Here is a 16309-nt window from a genome sequence, read left to right on the forward strand (position 1 = left end):
TAACATGATTTTTAGATTTTTTATTTTGCAGCATTTATTATTTTTTAGATATCATATTTTGATTTCACTAGTTTTGATTATGGCGAAGTAAGTGAGGACTATCTGCCTAAGGGAAGAGATGCCATCATGGAGGATTTTGTAAAGGAAACTGGCTTGTACACATGTAAAACATGAGGAAAGCCATAAAACCACTCATGCAGCCAGCCCATTTATCTAGAATCAAACCCAGGCCAGACTGCCAGTGTTCACTGACTTTATCACTCAGCCGCTGGTGGCCCCAGGTTATATACTATATCTAATATATTTATGTGATGAAAAGGGCATAGCAATGTTGATGGTGTAGAACAGGGGTCTCCAAACTTTTCAACCCGCTAGCCATATTGGCTCTTTCACAAAGCTGCAAAGGCCAAGATCCAGTTAATTTATCATACCATGGCAATGCAACTATGATGAACAGCATACACGTTTTTAAATGAAGCAGTGAGATTTTTATGATTGGATCTATACCCTAAGATCTTATGAAGACTACTGTTTTTTAGACTTTCATGCAGTTTCACCTAATATAAATTTCTTAAAGCTGTTTTTAAATATTTGCAAAAATAGACCTTTGTCCCAGAATATTACAGATTTCTTTAGTTTAGTATGTACTTTACTTTCCAATCGATTTATCAGCGAATTTTGTTTACATTTTGATCAGGTGCAAACTTTCACTCATAAGTATTTCATATTTTGGGCAAATTTTGTGTGAAAAAAAAAATCTCCAAAATTAAAATAAATTACAACATATACAGAACAAAAATTAAGATTTAAATAAAATCACTACTGAAAAATTTTCATGAACTTACTGCTATGAAAGTAGGAAAGATAACACACGAAACCTTTATTCTTGTAAAAAGTACAATGAGAATTTTTTGCTTCCTTATATGAAGTAAGAGAAGTATCATAATCGAGAAAAATTTCTAATATCGTATTTCAACGAAAATATCCATTCTGTATTCCCAGGGCTGTTCCTAGCAGGGGTGCAGTGCTTAAAAGCAGTTCCGGATTATAACTCTGAATCGTATTTGGTATGTTGTTCGCTAAAACAGCTCTCTAATTTTAGTACAATTTTAATAGTTTTAAGGCCAAGTTTAAAAACCTCTTTTAAGAAGATTAATAATTAAATACTAAGAACCCCTTTAAAGGAACATGAGTTAAAATAAAGTTAAGTACAACCGATTACAACTATAAATATAAGATTAGAAAGATGCAAATAGAGGGACTCCAGGCGTCACTGATAGAATCAAACTGACCCTATCAGTAACGTCTGAAATCCCTCTATCGTTTCCTGTCTGGCCGAGGTGTATTCAAATAAGAAATAGGACGATAGCTTGTTGAAGGAGTCGCCTGGTTTCCATAGCAAAGTCTGCTGAGAAATGGAGAAGCATTGTAACTATTTTCTAAGATCTAATCCAAAAAAATTAACCTTGGGCCATCCCGGACAAATGAAATAATTCAAATTAATATTCGTCGAGTATATACAAGACACCATCATTATGTCTTCAAGATGAAGCAAGGCATTTAGATTTCTTTGCAGCCAGTCAGCAACATAGGCTCACCTTTGGTTTGACTCGGAACAGTGGAGCGTATTTTGGATTTTAAAGCGAGATTAATTATTTTTAAGGTTATTTTTTATTTTCAGTCTCTTCTGTACTCTTATTTTTTAATATGCTTGCTTTTAATAGCCCGCACTATATTTAGCGAGACGCGACCATTTATTTAGGACTGTTCAGTGTAATTACGTCAATTCTTAGTTATTCTTATTAAGGCAATTCGTAGTGAATTTCATTTAGATTAAAAGAAACCATCTGCGCGCTGAGGGGGAGAAAAGCGGAATATAGAAAACGAGCCAAAGATAAGGCCAAACAGAGAAAACAAATTTCAGCTAAGATAAAAAAACAACTTTAAGGAAGAAGTAAACTGTCAGACCCTGCCGCAATTCCGATTATGCTGAGATTCTAGAGAGTATTAATATTTCTTTCAATTTGTACGACCAAACATGACTGCCTATATCATCCCCAAACAATCTACAAGTCAGCATTTGAAAGAACAACCTTCTTCATCGACATCAAATGAATAGTTGGAGGACATGAACCAAGATATAAAGATCTCTTCATTTGGATGGGAGCGGGCAGCAGAAAGACGAGAAACTAAAAACTTTTGAATTGTTGGACTCATGCAGTTGTCTGGTCATAGGAAAAAATAAAAGATCATCAACAATCTTTCTAAGGTAGTCAATCAGTATCATTAGCCAGTAAACGTCCAGAAAATGTAAACCTCAGTCCCATTGAACGTGATGGCAGACATTTGACATGTAATACAGAACATTACTAAATAATGAAAAGCTTAGGAAATCTTGGTTTATATATTCTAAAAACAAGAATGCAATTTTTTGTGCACTCTGCAAGATTTATCAGAAACATGGTGCTGCCGCTACACCATACTACAGGATTCATTAATTGGAAAAAAAGTTTTAAGAAAATTAGCTGAGCAGGAAGTGTCTGGAATCCACAGAGGTGCATCATTAAGTGGAAAATTCGAGTACAACAAATGAAATCGTGCCAAGGCATCGATCACGATACTGAGCGACTGATTCACACAGAGAAAGAAAAATGAAGAGAAATTCTATATAGTCATGGATGTGGTACTGTATCTTTCAACAAACTGTCGTTCTTTTCTTGGGTCTGATGATATCCCAAGTAGCCTGTTCACAAAGTGTCTTCTACCTAGCGAAGGAAATTTTCTTAATTTAATCTCTCCGCTTGCGAAACATAATTCAACTTGCCAAACATAATTCATCAAGTACCAGTCAAAGCACCAAACAAAGGTAAAGGAATCATATTTATCAAAGATAATTCAAAATGAAGTTATTAACTTAAAGGCAAAACAGTCTGAAGTAGCATTTAAAAAATATTAAAGAAGCCAAATACTACACAATAATTTCGATTACACTCCATATGTGTCTCATACGGAAAAACATGAACCAGGTGATTCAATACGTAAAAACGTGTGGTGATGCGTGTGAGATAAAGGAAAATTTCATTGATTTCATAGAAGTTAGTGGAAAGATAGGAGTATGTATTTCTCAATGCATTGTAGAAAATTAGTGTGTTAATTGTCACTTGAAAATACTTGCTTTTTTTTATGGTTTAGATATTGGACAATGTCGGTGTCAGTCTTACGACAACGGGTCTAATATGGTGGGCATTTCTAAAACAGTACAAGATAGGATTACAGAAATTAATAAGCTGGAAGAATTTGTACCATATTTGGATCACTCCTTGTATTTTGTCGGTGTGCATTTACTTCTTCATGCCCGGAAGCAGTTAATCTGTTTGGAATTACTCAAAAAATACTTCACTTTTTTTGTCAGATGCACTACTCGATGGTATATTATCAAAAAAATGTACAAAATACAACTTAAAAGGAAGCAGCAGACAAGATGGTCGGCAAAATATGTGGCTGGGAAAGTTCTTCTAATGAATTTACCGGAAATATTAAAATATTTAAAAGAAATTAAAGATATTTCTCTTGATGCGGAATAAAAACACGAGGTAGGACATCTGGTACATGCTGTGAAAATTTTTTAATTTACTATCAACCTGAAAATTTGAGCTAATATTTTTCCAGAATTCAATCGAGTAAATATAGAAATTCAAAAGGAATTCCTCTTTCGCTTTTTGTGTAGTTAATGAAAGAACTGACCAGGGCAAGTAAAGAATTTAGTATAAAATGGAGCTTAGGTTTTTTATCTCAAACTCTACCTATTTCTGTATTTATTAAACAAATTAAAACTTGTTAGAGAAACTTAAAGGATGATGGGTGAGGGCGGCAGTTTTAGCTTTTGCCCCACATCAGAAAAATCAAAGATCTGGCGCTGCTTAAAAGTACAGGGGCGGCCAAAATCAGGGGTGGCCAGACTCTCGCGATACCAGGACTAAATATTCTAAGTTCATTAAATTCTTTATAAGTACTTGTCATATGTTGATACTTTTTATACAGTTTGTCATATATATAAGTACTTATTGAATATGTAATAAAAATTTTATTAATCATTGAGCATTTTTTTTTTTTTTTTTTTTTTTTATGATAATGGGCATTATGTTAAAAAATGTTTATCCATTCGAGAAAGTTCCCTCAAGCGGCATCTCTTCCTGTTGCAGCTCTATGAAAGGTAGAATTATTATTACATACCAGTGTAAGATGGCTAAATTATAGTAAATTTCTGGAATGACTTCGGAATTTATTAGCTAAGGTAAAAGATTTTCTCGAAAAGCAAGATCAAGGATGTGCAAATTTAAATGATGAAATCTGGCTGAGACGTAACTCAAAACACATCATCAGTAACAGTCTCTACTTTATAGACTGAAAAATTTGAGCTTCCCCACAGCATCACTGTAGCAAATGGAAAGCCATTACGAGCAATTGAAAAGGCAATATCAAAATAATGACCATTGTAGATGGGATGAATCAAATCAAAAATCTTGAAAATTTCTAGCATGTTCCAGAAATAAGTAAAAATCTATTTTCCATGTTAGCAACTCAAGACAGAAAACAGAGCAGTGTGTTTGAATCAACATTTAAAGACTGCTATTTGAAAAGACATGGCGAAATAGTTCTGCATGGTATAAGAATTAATTGCTGGTGGGACCCTCTTCAAAGCCATGGTAAAGGCCTTAGATCCTGAAACTCACACTGACATAAATGTGACTGAGAATAATCAGTGGCATAGCTAGGGTGGGCCAAGGGAAGACATCTGTCCCCGGGTGCAGCATCCAGAGGGTGCCAAACTGATGTTACAATATTTTGGAATGAAATGTTTCCCATTCTTGGCATACAGAAAGGGTCGCAAATTCTTCAGCTGTCCCAGGCCACTGAAAACCTTAGCTGCGCCTCTGAGACTAATGAATCAACTCTTCAACTTTATCATTAATAATGGGGTCATCAAGATAAAAGGCATGTAAGGGCAATTCTTGAGAAAGAGTGGAATGTGAAGATTAAGTCTGATATGAAGCCTGTGTACATGGAAAAGCTCGCTGTTTAAAGTTTGCGAACAGAAAAGAGGTTACAGAACTGTTCTTGATAGACATTTGTGGGTCATTTGATGAATTATTTAAGAAATATCGATACAGTCTTCAAAGATGCCTACACCAAATTTAGATACTGTTTTTTCTTTAAACACAAATCAGAAATTAAAGATGTGCTTGAAAATTCACATCTTAGGGCATTAAGTTACAGGAATCCTCAGTGACAATGGTGGAGAGTTTGGCAACCAAGCAGTTCAAAAGATCTTGAGCAAGCATGGAATCTCGCAGAGGCTTACAGCTCCATATACACCAGAGCAAAATGGCAGTGCTGAACGAGAGAACAGAACAGTTCTCAAAATGGCCAAAACTCTCAAATATTCGAAGAAGTGTACTTTCCAGCTTTCCTATTGGCAAAGTTCGTTAGCACTTCAGTTTACGTACTGAATAGAAGGGGAAAAGCTTCAGTTTCTACTTCAAGTCCATATGAATTATATATGGGAGAGAAATCTAGAATAAAACATATGCACATCACTTGATCAGCCTGCTGTACTCATGTTCCAATTCAGAAGAGGGAAACGATATACAAAAAGGCAACTAAAGATGTCATATTTGATGAGAAACCTTCCATGACAGGAAATATTATAACATTGCCCTCCAAAAGGTTTCCGAAAGAAACCTTTCTCAAGGTGATGCTGAAAATAAAGTAAGAACAGACAAAGTCTGCAGACAGGAAGAAGAGGAAAGGGAGGATATACTAAAAAAGGAGACTCGACCCAGAAGACAAATTTCAGTACCTAAGTGGGCAAGGGATTATATCATGGAAAATTCAGAAATTTATGAAGAAAACCTTCCAGAAATAAAAGGAATTGCAAGTGAAATGCAGTGCAGCTGACAATTCAAGAAATGAATGTGAAGACTCAGTATCTAAGAACGTTTTTTAGAATGATCCTGAAACTTTGGAAGAGGCATTTACTAGTCCAGATGTAGAAAAATGGAAGTTAGCTATGGAAGAAGAATTGGAAAATTTAAAAGAAAATGAAACTTGGCACACAGTGCTTAGGCCAGAAGAAAGGAAAGTTGTGAAATGCAAGGTGGTCTTCAAGAGAAAACTTGTAGAGATATTAGGTTATTTCGAAGCAGGAGACATGAAAATGAGCAATGCCCTTGTCGAGACTCGAGCCCTAGACCTCTCAAATACACGCCGAATGTGCTGACCATTACACCACAAAAGTATGCTAAGAAGGCGGGAGAAATACCTTAGAATCATCATCCACCACCTTTTTTAGTTCGAGTGCCACTGTAAAGACATTAGGTTATTTTGAAGAAGGAGACATGAAAAATGACCAATGCCCTCGCCGGGACTCGAACCTCTCGAATATGCGCCGAGTGTGCTGACTATTACACCACGAAGGCATGCTAAAAAGGCGGGAGAAATACCTTATTAACTTAATAAAGATGGACAGTTGGAAAGACACAGAGCTTGTTTTATTGCTCATGACTACACTCAAGTTGAAGAAATTGACTACAAGGAGATGTTTTCTCCTGTAATAAAAACACAGTAAGCATTAAGTCAATTAGAACTTTGTTAGCATTCTCATTTGAGCAAAACTGGCAGGTTCATCAGTTGGATATTATTGCAGCCAATTTAAATGAAAAATTAAGTGAGACAATTTTGTATGGAACAGCCATCATTAAGTCTGCACAAGAAACTACATGGAGAAGTTTGCTTGTTAAAGAGAAGTCTTTATGGAACTCATATGTCTGAGAGAGTGGAACTTCTGCCTAAACAAATTTCTGAAGTCTAAAAAGATCCAGAGCAGACCCTTGCATTTACTTCAGTAAGGCAAAGGAGTTAATGACTAAAGCAAAAGAGTTAAGGTGTAGATGTAAATGGCCTCTTCGTAATCTCCAGCAAAGTGGCTCCTATTCAGGTATTTAAGAACAATATTACAGCCACATTAAAAATCAAGGACTTGGAAGAAATACGTCACCTTCTCTCAATTAAGATGTCGCTATGGTTCCTTTACCATGTTCTTTTTGTATGCTTAATAAATACATGTCAGTATAGATGATGTTCTTTTGTCTCCAGTCATAACATTAGACTCTAACAGGAATTTCAGGAAATTCATCAGAAAATATGGATAGTGTAAACCATCTGTTTCCTCAAGATTTTTCATCAACTTGCATTATCATATCATCATTGATAACAAAAGCCTATGCGTCATCATGGACATTTATTTGTCCTTTATTGAATGTTTTAACCCACCTTCTCACAACAGTATTCTCATTGCACTTTTATCATAAATTTCAGCAATTTGATGATGAATTTCAGCAGGCTTAACATTCCTTGTGTTCTGAAAATGAATTCGGGGCTAAATCTCAATTTTCACAGTTTCTTCAATTGTCTAAAACATTTTTAATGATCACAACAAACTGAAAACACAGCACTGATTGACCGTAATGGTGTCAGTGGAAAGATAAGGCACAAGGAAGACTAGTGTGCATTCTTAGAGTATTGTCAAGTAGCGCTGTGGTGGCAGAAGAACAAACTGCAACTTACTTCATGGGCATGCCTGATCTCCCTCTCAGGATAAAAATGTTTGATAGAAAAAGGGAAGAGAAAAAGATAAGAGCATATTACCATTTTGTCAGTTTCTGATGTTTGAGAAATTTGTGGTGCCTAATTTGTAATGTAAATGTGTGGGGAGGGGATGCCTGCAGATCAGGCAGTGCCACAAAATTCTCAGAAATTTATTTACATTATGTACAAAATTTTGAAACTGTTTCCATAGCTATACAATAAAACAACCATTGGATTGGTTTGGTATTGGAACACAAATTATTTTCATTTCCCAATAATGAAAGAAAAACATTCAATAATTTGTCTTCGACAAACAAATTTATAAAATATACATTAATTGTAAATTTAATACTTTCTTATAAAATTTTCATTAGAAAGCACTTTTTTATAGAACATGCATAAAGTTCTTATAATATGATAAGATACATCACTAACTACTTCATTGTGACTAGCTAATAAAATTGTAATAAAGAAGTACTATAATGACCAAATAAAATTAAAGTAATTGAAAACAAATTTTGAAAATCCGATAGCTTATCTGTTGAAAAATGAATAACATATTTTCTCTGTTAAAACCAGAGTTTATATAAAATAATTGTTTGTTCAAATAAGTAATAAATGGTTTAAAAATTCTTAATTTTGTTTGATTGAGGTAAAAATTCTGGAGCAGAATGAATTAATTTGTTCAATAAACTTTCATTTGAAAAATGATCACAGAGTTACAAATTTTTTTATATTTGGTGAAACTGGACTATAACTTTGTGTATTTTATTCAAAATACTATTTTAAATATAAACAGTGGAATTTAATCATGAATCTCTCTTATCATATTTTAAAAAATGTCTTCATACTACTATAAATTAAATTTTAGCAGGATTTTGCTCATTTATTAAACACAAAGTTATTATTTGTGTTTTACATTTTGTATAATTTTTAACAGAAATCTTGTATTGATTTTGCCATTCACGCAAAACCTTTGGAGAGATATATGCCGCCAAACAAACAAGGATTCAAGTATCGTGTATGGAGAATGGTAGTCTCAACTCCTTTTGAATATTTCATCATGTTCCTCATTGTTTGCAATACTGTTTTGCTTATGATGAAGGTAAGAGAGTTATATTTGAGGCAGGATTTTTAGTTTTTTAACTAACGGTTATACTCTTGTATGTTTACGTAGTGCTTTTTTTCATATGAAAGAGAGATTGAGAATTTTATGTTGTCTCTACATGAATAAAATGGAAATGTCACAGAAGTTGACTTATTTAGCTTTGTTGTATATTAAGTTCAAATTAAAATGAGCTATTTAAATTTGAAGATAAGAATATTTATGTAATAATAGTTTATTCAAAATTCTTGTTAATTTCTTCTATACTGAAAATAATAATATCATAATTGCATTCTAGATCAACAGAAATTAGTAATGCACTTTATTTTATGAAATGAAAATTCTTTATTTTAGTTTATTATAAAAAAATAGTGTTAGTATGTTTAATTTCTTAAATTATACTAACAAAAGCTGTTACATTGTTTTATCTTATTCAAAATAATACAGCCAAGTCATCAAATGAGTTTGTCATATTATTAGAAGTTCTCTGTATTAAGTTTTGTACAATTTTCCATTGTAGCTTTTAATTCTTTATTTTGTCTGAATTTAATATTTAGTTTCAAAACCCTGCTACATTTTTTTTCATTTAATATATTCAGTTCTCATTATAAGGAACCTGAATATGAGAAATTTTACATGAGGGAAAAAAAATTGTAAAATAATGCTGAATATAACATTTAAGAGTAATATATATATATATATATATATTTTTTTTCCTTTTTAAGTTCCGAATTTTTTCAGTAATCTATAAAGCGCTATCAATTGAGCAAAAATGGAAGCTCGATGAAGCTGTTAATAGTTGTACCGTATTTTACTGCAATTCACTTATTAAAATACAGACAGTTCCCAGCGGCAGATTAACTGGTATGTGAGTTAATCAGGCCTTGCTTGAAAAAAGATTAAGTTTTTTATGGCTGGACAACGGAAAAACTACTATTGCAAACCATCAGAATAAAGTAAAATTCCTGCAAGAAATGAAAAATGGAGAAGAAAATATGGTACTCACGTATTATCTGTCGACCTTCGGCAGAAATTTCGGCAGCCATCACCAATCGTTACTGAAGAATTCTAAAGAATATGGTCACTCATAATTGTCACTAAATCCGGCTACTTGGTCGTTCTACGAAATAATACGTAAGTACTGAAAATACATGAGATAACAACTGTGATACAAGACAATGTAACAGTATTTAGGAATGATTTTTATTCTCAATTGTACGTAATTTAATTGTACTTAAACTGGGATAAATAGTATTGTTCAATTACCCATTAAAATTAAATTGCTGAATGACAAAAATAAATGAAGTTATTAATTTTCTATTTTCCGTTAACTCGTATCAGATTACAAGAGTAATACAAACAAAAGCATTTTTGTTGTTTGTTTTGAAGTATGTTCTTGTTTAGAATGCTAATTTAATTTATGTAACCAAATGAATTTATTCTTCAAAGTAAACTTTTTTAAAATACTGTTAACTTGCATATAGTATTTTCGATAATTATAATGTAGGTTATTCCCCTTTACTGATTTTTTCAACTGCTGTCAGATTAGCCGTGATTGTGGATTAACTATGGGCATTGTTCTCAGTATTACTCTGGTTAATCGGGAGTATTTTGCATGCCTAAAGTTTTATCCATTTTAAAGTAAGTTCTGTTGAAACAAATTTTAATTTCCCTTCATTTTAATGAGAATTTATTGCATTAAAGCGATACATTCTTTTTTAACAGCCAAACATTTCAAGTAAAATCATTTTCATACACAAACTTTTATTACATTTCTATGGAGAGTAATTTAATAATATAAGTGATATAGCTTTACATTTGTTGACAATCAAAATTCTCTTTCTCTCTTTACTTTTTGAATCTGTGCTAATAATTGACTGATTTTTTTGGTTATTTTGAAATTAGTGTTAGTTTGAGTTATATTTTTATTTTATTATAATTTTTTTAAATTTTCTAATTACTTGAATTATTGTTCAGACTTTTTTTAAGTTTATTTTCAAATGAGATATCAAATGGCATTTGCAGCTTCATTTACTAAGCGTATTTTCTGAAACATAATGAAAAAATACATAGATTAATCTACTTTTACTAAATTATTAATTTAAGTTTTATATATACAGTACAAAGTCCATAATCCGGACTCGTTGGGGCTTCGGCGATTCCGGATTAGGGGTTTTTCTGAATTATAGATCATCAATTTGAATCTGGTAAGATGGTGGGCAGAAATTATACAATTAAAAATATGAAACCGAAATTTATGAAATAAATAGCAATTGTGATGTAAAGGGTATCAAATTTGACAAAAAAAAAAAAAGCTTAATACTTATTTGTTTACTTTATTAAACATTTCTTTCAACGCGCGCATGCATAAAGCATACATTATGCATAGTCGGAATTAGAGAAAATTGCAACCAGAAAACTATTTGTAGTGTATTCGTGATATTTATAATGACGAGGAAATTGATTTAAATCATATCAAATACGGAGTACATCGAGATGAAATACTACATTTAGTAAGGAATTATAAGCCGAATAAAATAAAAACATCTGACCTGAAGATGAGAATAGTGCTGACAGATCAACTTCCAAGTCATTGCCCGCCACCCCCACCCCCCCCGCAGAGCAGCATGAAATTGATAAACAGATTTCGGGATGGTTAGAGAAACAAATCATTAAGCCGAGCTGTTCTGATTACACAAGTAATATCGTGCTAAGTAGAAAAAAATACAGTTCATTTAGACTATGCCTGGACTTAAACAACACTTAAAACCTGGTGAATCCCTTTCCGAATATTTAGTTGTCATGCATGAAATAGCCAGTCGCGGTTCTCTTGATGATTCATCAATTCTTGATTATGTAATGAATGGGATACCGGATGAGAGCAGTAACAAAATTATTTTGTATGGGTGTAAAACTATTTCTGAATTCAAAGAAAAATAAAAAATTTATGAGAAAATCCGCGTTAGAGATACGAAAAATAAGGGTTATTCAAGTACTAACATATAAAATAAAGCATGCCTAATAGGAGTACAGAACCAAGGTGTTATGAATGTGGAAGTATAGGGCGCATAATGTATGCGCATTCTTTATTTCATTTCTTTTTGTATGTGTAAAGCATACAAAAAAAAATTTCTGGCTTTGAGGTCCAGATTATAGATCATTCCCGATAATGGACGTCCGTTTTACGGACTTTGTACTGTATATATGTATGTATATAATTAGTAAAAGATATTTTTATAGTTGTAATAATCTAATTTTAAAAATTAAGTTTAACTGATTCTGAAAAGTTAAATTTACTAAACTTGCTTATGTTTGAGTGATATTTATCTTTCATTTTTAATTTATTAAAAATTTAGTCTTCTACATTAAAAATTCTCTGGTGATTTTGCTTAAATTTTTCCTTGTAATGATTTTTGCTTTATTTATTTGTCTAAAATAAAATTACACTTATGAAGTAAAAATATTTTTAAATTTATTTCATTGATAGAAATAGCAAAAGGTTTTTTCATATAATTAAAGTTTCCCAGATGAACCTGTTTAATATCAAGTTTTCAATTATGTGTCAGTATTTTAGAAAGCTAACCCACTTATTAACTTAGGACCATTTTATCTGAGTCTTCCTCTCCATTACAATGTAAGAAAGTCAGCATTCTGAAAAAATAATGAAGAACATTAGTAAAATAATTGTGTCATCTCAAATCATAATATAAATTATGGAAAACAGTACTTAATTTAATATAAATTTGAATTTAATATAAAATTAAATTTCTGAATGACAAAACTAAATGAAGTTATTAATTTTCTGTTTTCCATTAACTCATATCGGATTACAAGAGTAATACAATAATGGAAACAACTAAAATATATCTTTGGGTGTTAGGGTAATTCCTCGATGTGAAGAAAAACAAAGTAGGTAGATAAAAACTATTAACAATAGGAAGTCAAAATGATAACAATATGCATTTTATGTACAAGGTATAGAGCTCATAATATGTGGAAGACGCATTTTTGACAACTTAGTAAAAATTGAATTGAATAATTATGCATAATTTTTTCCTATATGTTTTTATTAGGTCTATATTAATTTTGCCTGTATCTCTGAAACTTGGTGCCTTGAACTTTTAGTGAGGATATAAATAAATGATATAAATGCTATCCATTGGACATAAGTTGAGGAGGAAAATGAAGTATTCCATTATTTATTGATCCCTAAGTTGAATCATAAAAGAACAGCTATGATACTTGAAATTAATACCGATTTCAAATTTTTAACATTTGTTTATTTATCACCTGCTGAGAGAATGTAGTTATAAATTTTGTCAGTGTTGATTTGGTGTTTATTTTGAAATGTAATAATATTTTTCCTTTCGATTTTAGAAATGATTGCTCCCGGATAGATATAAGGTAAAACTGGACATATCTTCACTATACAGATAGTTCGTTTGGTACTAATACTAAGCATTGAATAAGCTAATTCAGAAAATTCTGTCTTACACTAATTGAAATCTATGAATGACATAAATATTGGAATGATGTGTTAATATCTTTCCAGTGTGATATAAATGATACATGAATTCCCTAATGTAAAACTGTGGCAAACAGAAACTTTTAACTCTAATATTTGCTCAATATAGAATATGGTAATATATTAAGTTAACCTGTATAAAAATTTATGTTTACTTAAAGCAGTGTATAAGAAATAAGATAATTTTCTACAAGTGATAAATTAACGTAATTTGAATAAAATTAATGAAAAATATAATAATAATGTAATGCAATAATTAATCAAATAATATGTACATATACATTCTGTATTCAGTCTTATAGGTAACTGATTATATCTCCCGGATTTCATAACATACAGCTGAGTTTGTGCTTACAGATTAGATTCTGATTGGTAAAATATTTAAACATATCCTATTGGGTTACCTTGGTGTCATACTCAACCAAAAATTGGCATAGAAAAAATTGCACTGAATTCATTTCTACTAAGTTAAATTGAAGTAAGCTAAGAAGTCAATGAATTAAACTGCAAGCAATGTATTATAGGATACTAACTTACGAGGCTACTTTTGATCTACCTATTGATTTTGAAATAAGTGTAGCAATGGTAATGTCAACTGATACTTTGGATGATTGCATAAATGAAAATGTACCCTTTTCCGATATTCCTCAACTACATGCTTTATAGGCTTTAGCCCATAAGTTTCTGTGATTTTGAAGGAGCCACTGAAAAGTGTTTTTATATGGTTTATTTTAGAGATGTCAGTAAATTTAACAATAAGGTTGGTCTGGCATTTGTTCTTTTTGAAGACCAATCTGAGGTTTATTATTTGAATCATTGTGCTCAAAATGCATGCACAGTTTTTCAAGCAGAACTTCTATCATGTCATCAAGGGAATCAAAGAAAATATATCATGTCATCAAGGGAATCAAAGAAAATGGGTCCATATCCTTAAGGTATCTTATTTGTTCTGATGCCTTTTTTTCCTTCCACCTATTGAACAATATTTGCATCAGCAACAAACTAGTAATCGAAACTCTCTTAGCTGTTAGTTCACTTAGAAATAGAGAAAATGATATTAATTTTACTTATGCACATGGAATTTATGGAAATTGAAGATTTTTTGGCTAATGCTTCAAATTTACCCATCACTATCGGTATTAGTATTCCTTAATAAGTGGTACTGAAGCCCTTTTATTATAAGAAACTTTTATAATAAAAGGGTGTGGAGGATGTTCGTATGGGTTCAAATTAAAAAACAAATTATCTTCAAACTGTTATTGAGTTTGGTTTTGGTAAAATATCTTGATCTAACACAGGGTTCCACTAACTTTTTGACAGCCGAACCCTTCAAGAATTTCACAACTTTTTATCCACCCCATTAATTTACTATTATGCAATTGTTGTTAGGATGGAAAAATACTCGTGTGCTTTTTAAATTGTTTATATTACAATATTTATTGTTTTTTCGATTGTATTCATCTAATGTATTTGTATCTAATGAGATACATTATAATAAAACTATTACTGAGAGTTAGAATTGATTGGCACTATTAATGTGACAGGTCTGCTTGGTGACTGTTGGCAAGATTAACAATGCTTGCTTCAAAAATGGTGAGTTTCATTCTTAAATCTGCGTGGAATTCTACATCTGACTTATTTCTCCATTTTATTAAGATGGGATTAGTATTGCTAAAATCAACTTAAAAAATGAACTAACTAGAAAATGCAAGCAGAAAAATGAAGTATCACTTTAAACTACAAAATTCCAAAAGTAACTTAAGGTCAGTCACATTAAAAAAAACCATAGCATTAAAAATCAACTGAAAATTCAATAAATTCTTAAATTAAAATTTAACTTCAAAGAGTTAAATTTTTCATTTTTCTTAAAAATGGCACCATAAACTAATCTGGAATGAGCATGTCTTCTAAATCCTCAAAGGGAAATTTAAAATCATTGCTTAAGATGCTTTGGATATATTCCCAATCCTTTATATTTTATTTTTAATAGCTTTAAATTAAAAAGTACAGAAAATATCTTCATAACAATGAAGATTTCAATAGCTTGTGAAATTGGAAGCCTGAAAGAATTGTCTGAGCTTGAATAATCATAAATTCTTACCGTATAATTAAGTCAGAGTTTTAATTGAATTTTACATTTGCGTCTTCCAAATGAAAAACATGATTCTTATTTGTCATCAGGTTCATCACTCAGAAACAAATTCACATTTGTACAAAACTGTACCATTGGATTGAACAATACAAGTTCATGAGTAGACAACCACCTGACTTCAAAATGCAAGAATAATTGATTTGCCAATTTAAAACATTTTCCCCTTATGTAACTATTTTGTCAATTTGATTGCAAGATATGCATTCACTGCATTCATCGTAAGATGGAAATGCTTAGAAAAAAATGCCATATCTATAATCACATACATCTTCAGGTTTTGTCATGATATCTTTTATTGTGCTCTTTGTGTGAATTATTGAGTCTGTGTACTTTTTACTGTACTGTCAATTTCATTTTCTGCTATCATTCAAAACAGAAAAGTTTTTGTAATAGATTAAGAGGATAAATTCTAATTTGTTTTAATCGATTTAATACACACACCTTTAGTGTATTATTAGATCAGTGATTAAATTTGTTATTATTTTAATGGCTTTTAATTTACCTTTTTCTCTTTACCTCTAATCCACTTCCAGTTTTGAATTTTGCACTCCTAATTCACTTCCGACGTTTTCTTGCATTCCGAAAATATTTAGATATAGTTCTATACTTTTTGAAAAATCCGTGATTTTACTTTTGTCAGCTTACCACCTGTATATATATTGATTTTTGGCAAAGAAAGTCTTCATTTTATTTAAAAGAATTTTTCTTGTTAACAGCAATGAATGTTTTAACTAATACTGCAAAAAAGAATTAATAGAATTTGTATAATATGAATATATATTTAATAGATAATACATAATCTTAAAGTAAAAATATCAATTCTTTATGAAAAGAAATATTTGGCCTTTTTGATTTTAAGTCATAAATTCAGATAATAGTT

At 31.3% G+C, this 16309-nt stretch overlaps 1 protein-coding gene across 1 annotated transcript in view; it reads left to right on the forward strand.

The window, feature by feature from the left end:
* Positions 1-16309, forward strand: part of LOC118203144 (voltage-dependent calcium channel type A subunit alpha-1-like) — a 381721-nt gene that overhangs the window by 156632 nt on the left and 208780 nt on the right. Inside the window, exon 28 of the mRNA XM_035375404.2 lies at positions 8588-8752. Coding sequence (XP_035231295.1) covers positions 8588-8752 — 165 coding nt within the window. The remainder of the gene's footprint in view (positions 1-8587; positions 8753-16309) is intronic.

This window comes from Stegodyphus dumicola, chromosome 12, assembly GCF_044657685.1.
Source record: "Stegodyphus dumicola isolate Sdum_Otavi_A_Nest chromosome 12, ASM4465768v1".
In the NCBI taxonomy this organism is placed as follows: domain Eukaryota; kingdom Metazoa; phylum Arthropoda; class Arachnida; order Araneae; family Eresidae; genus Stegodyphus; species Stegodyphus dumicola.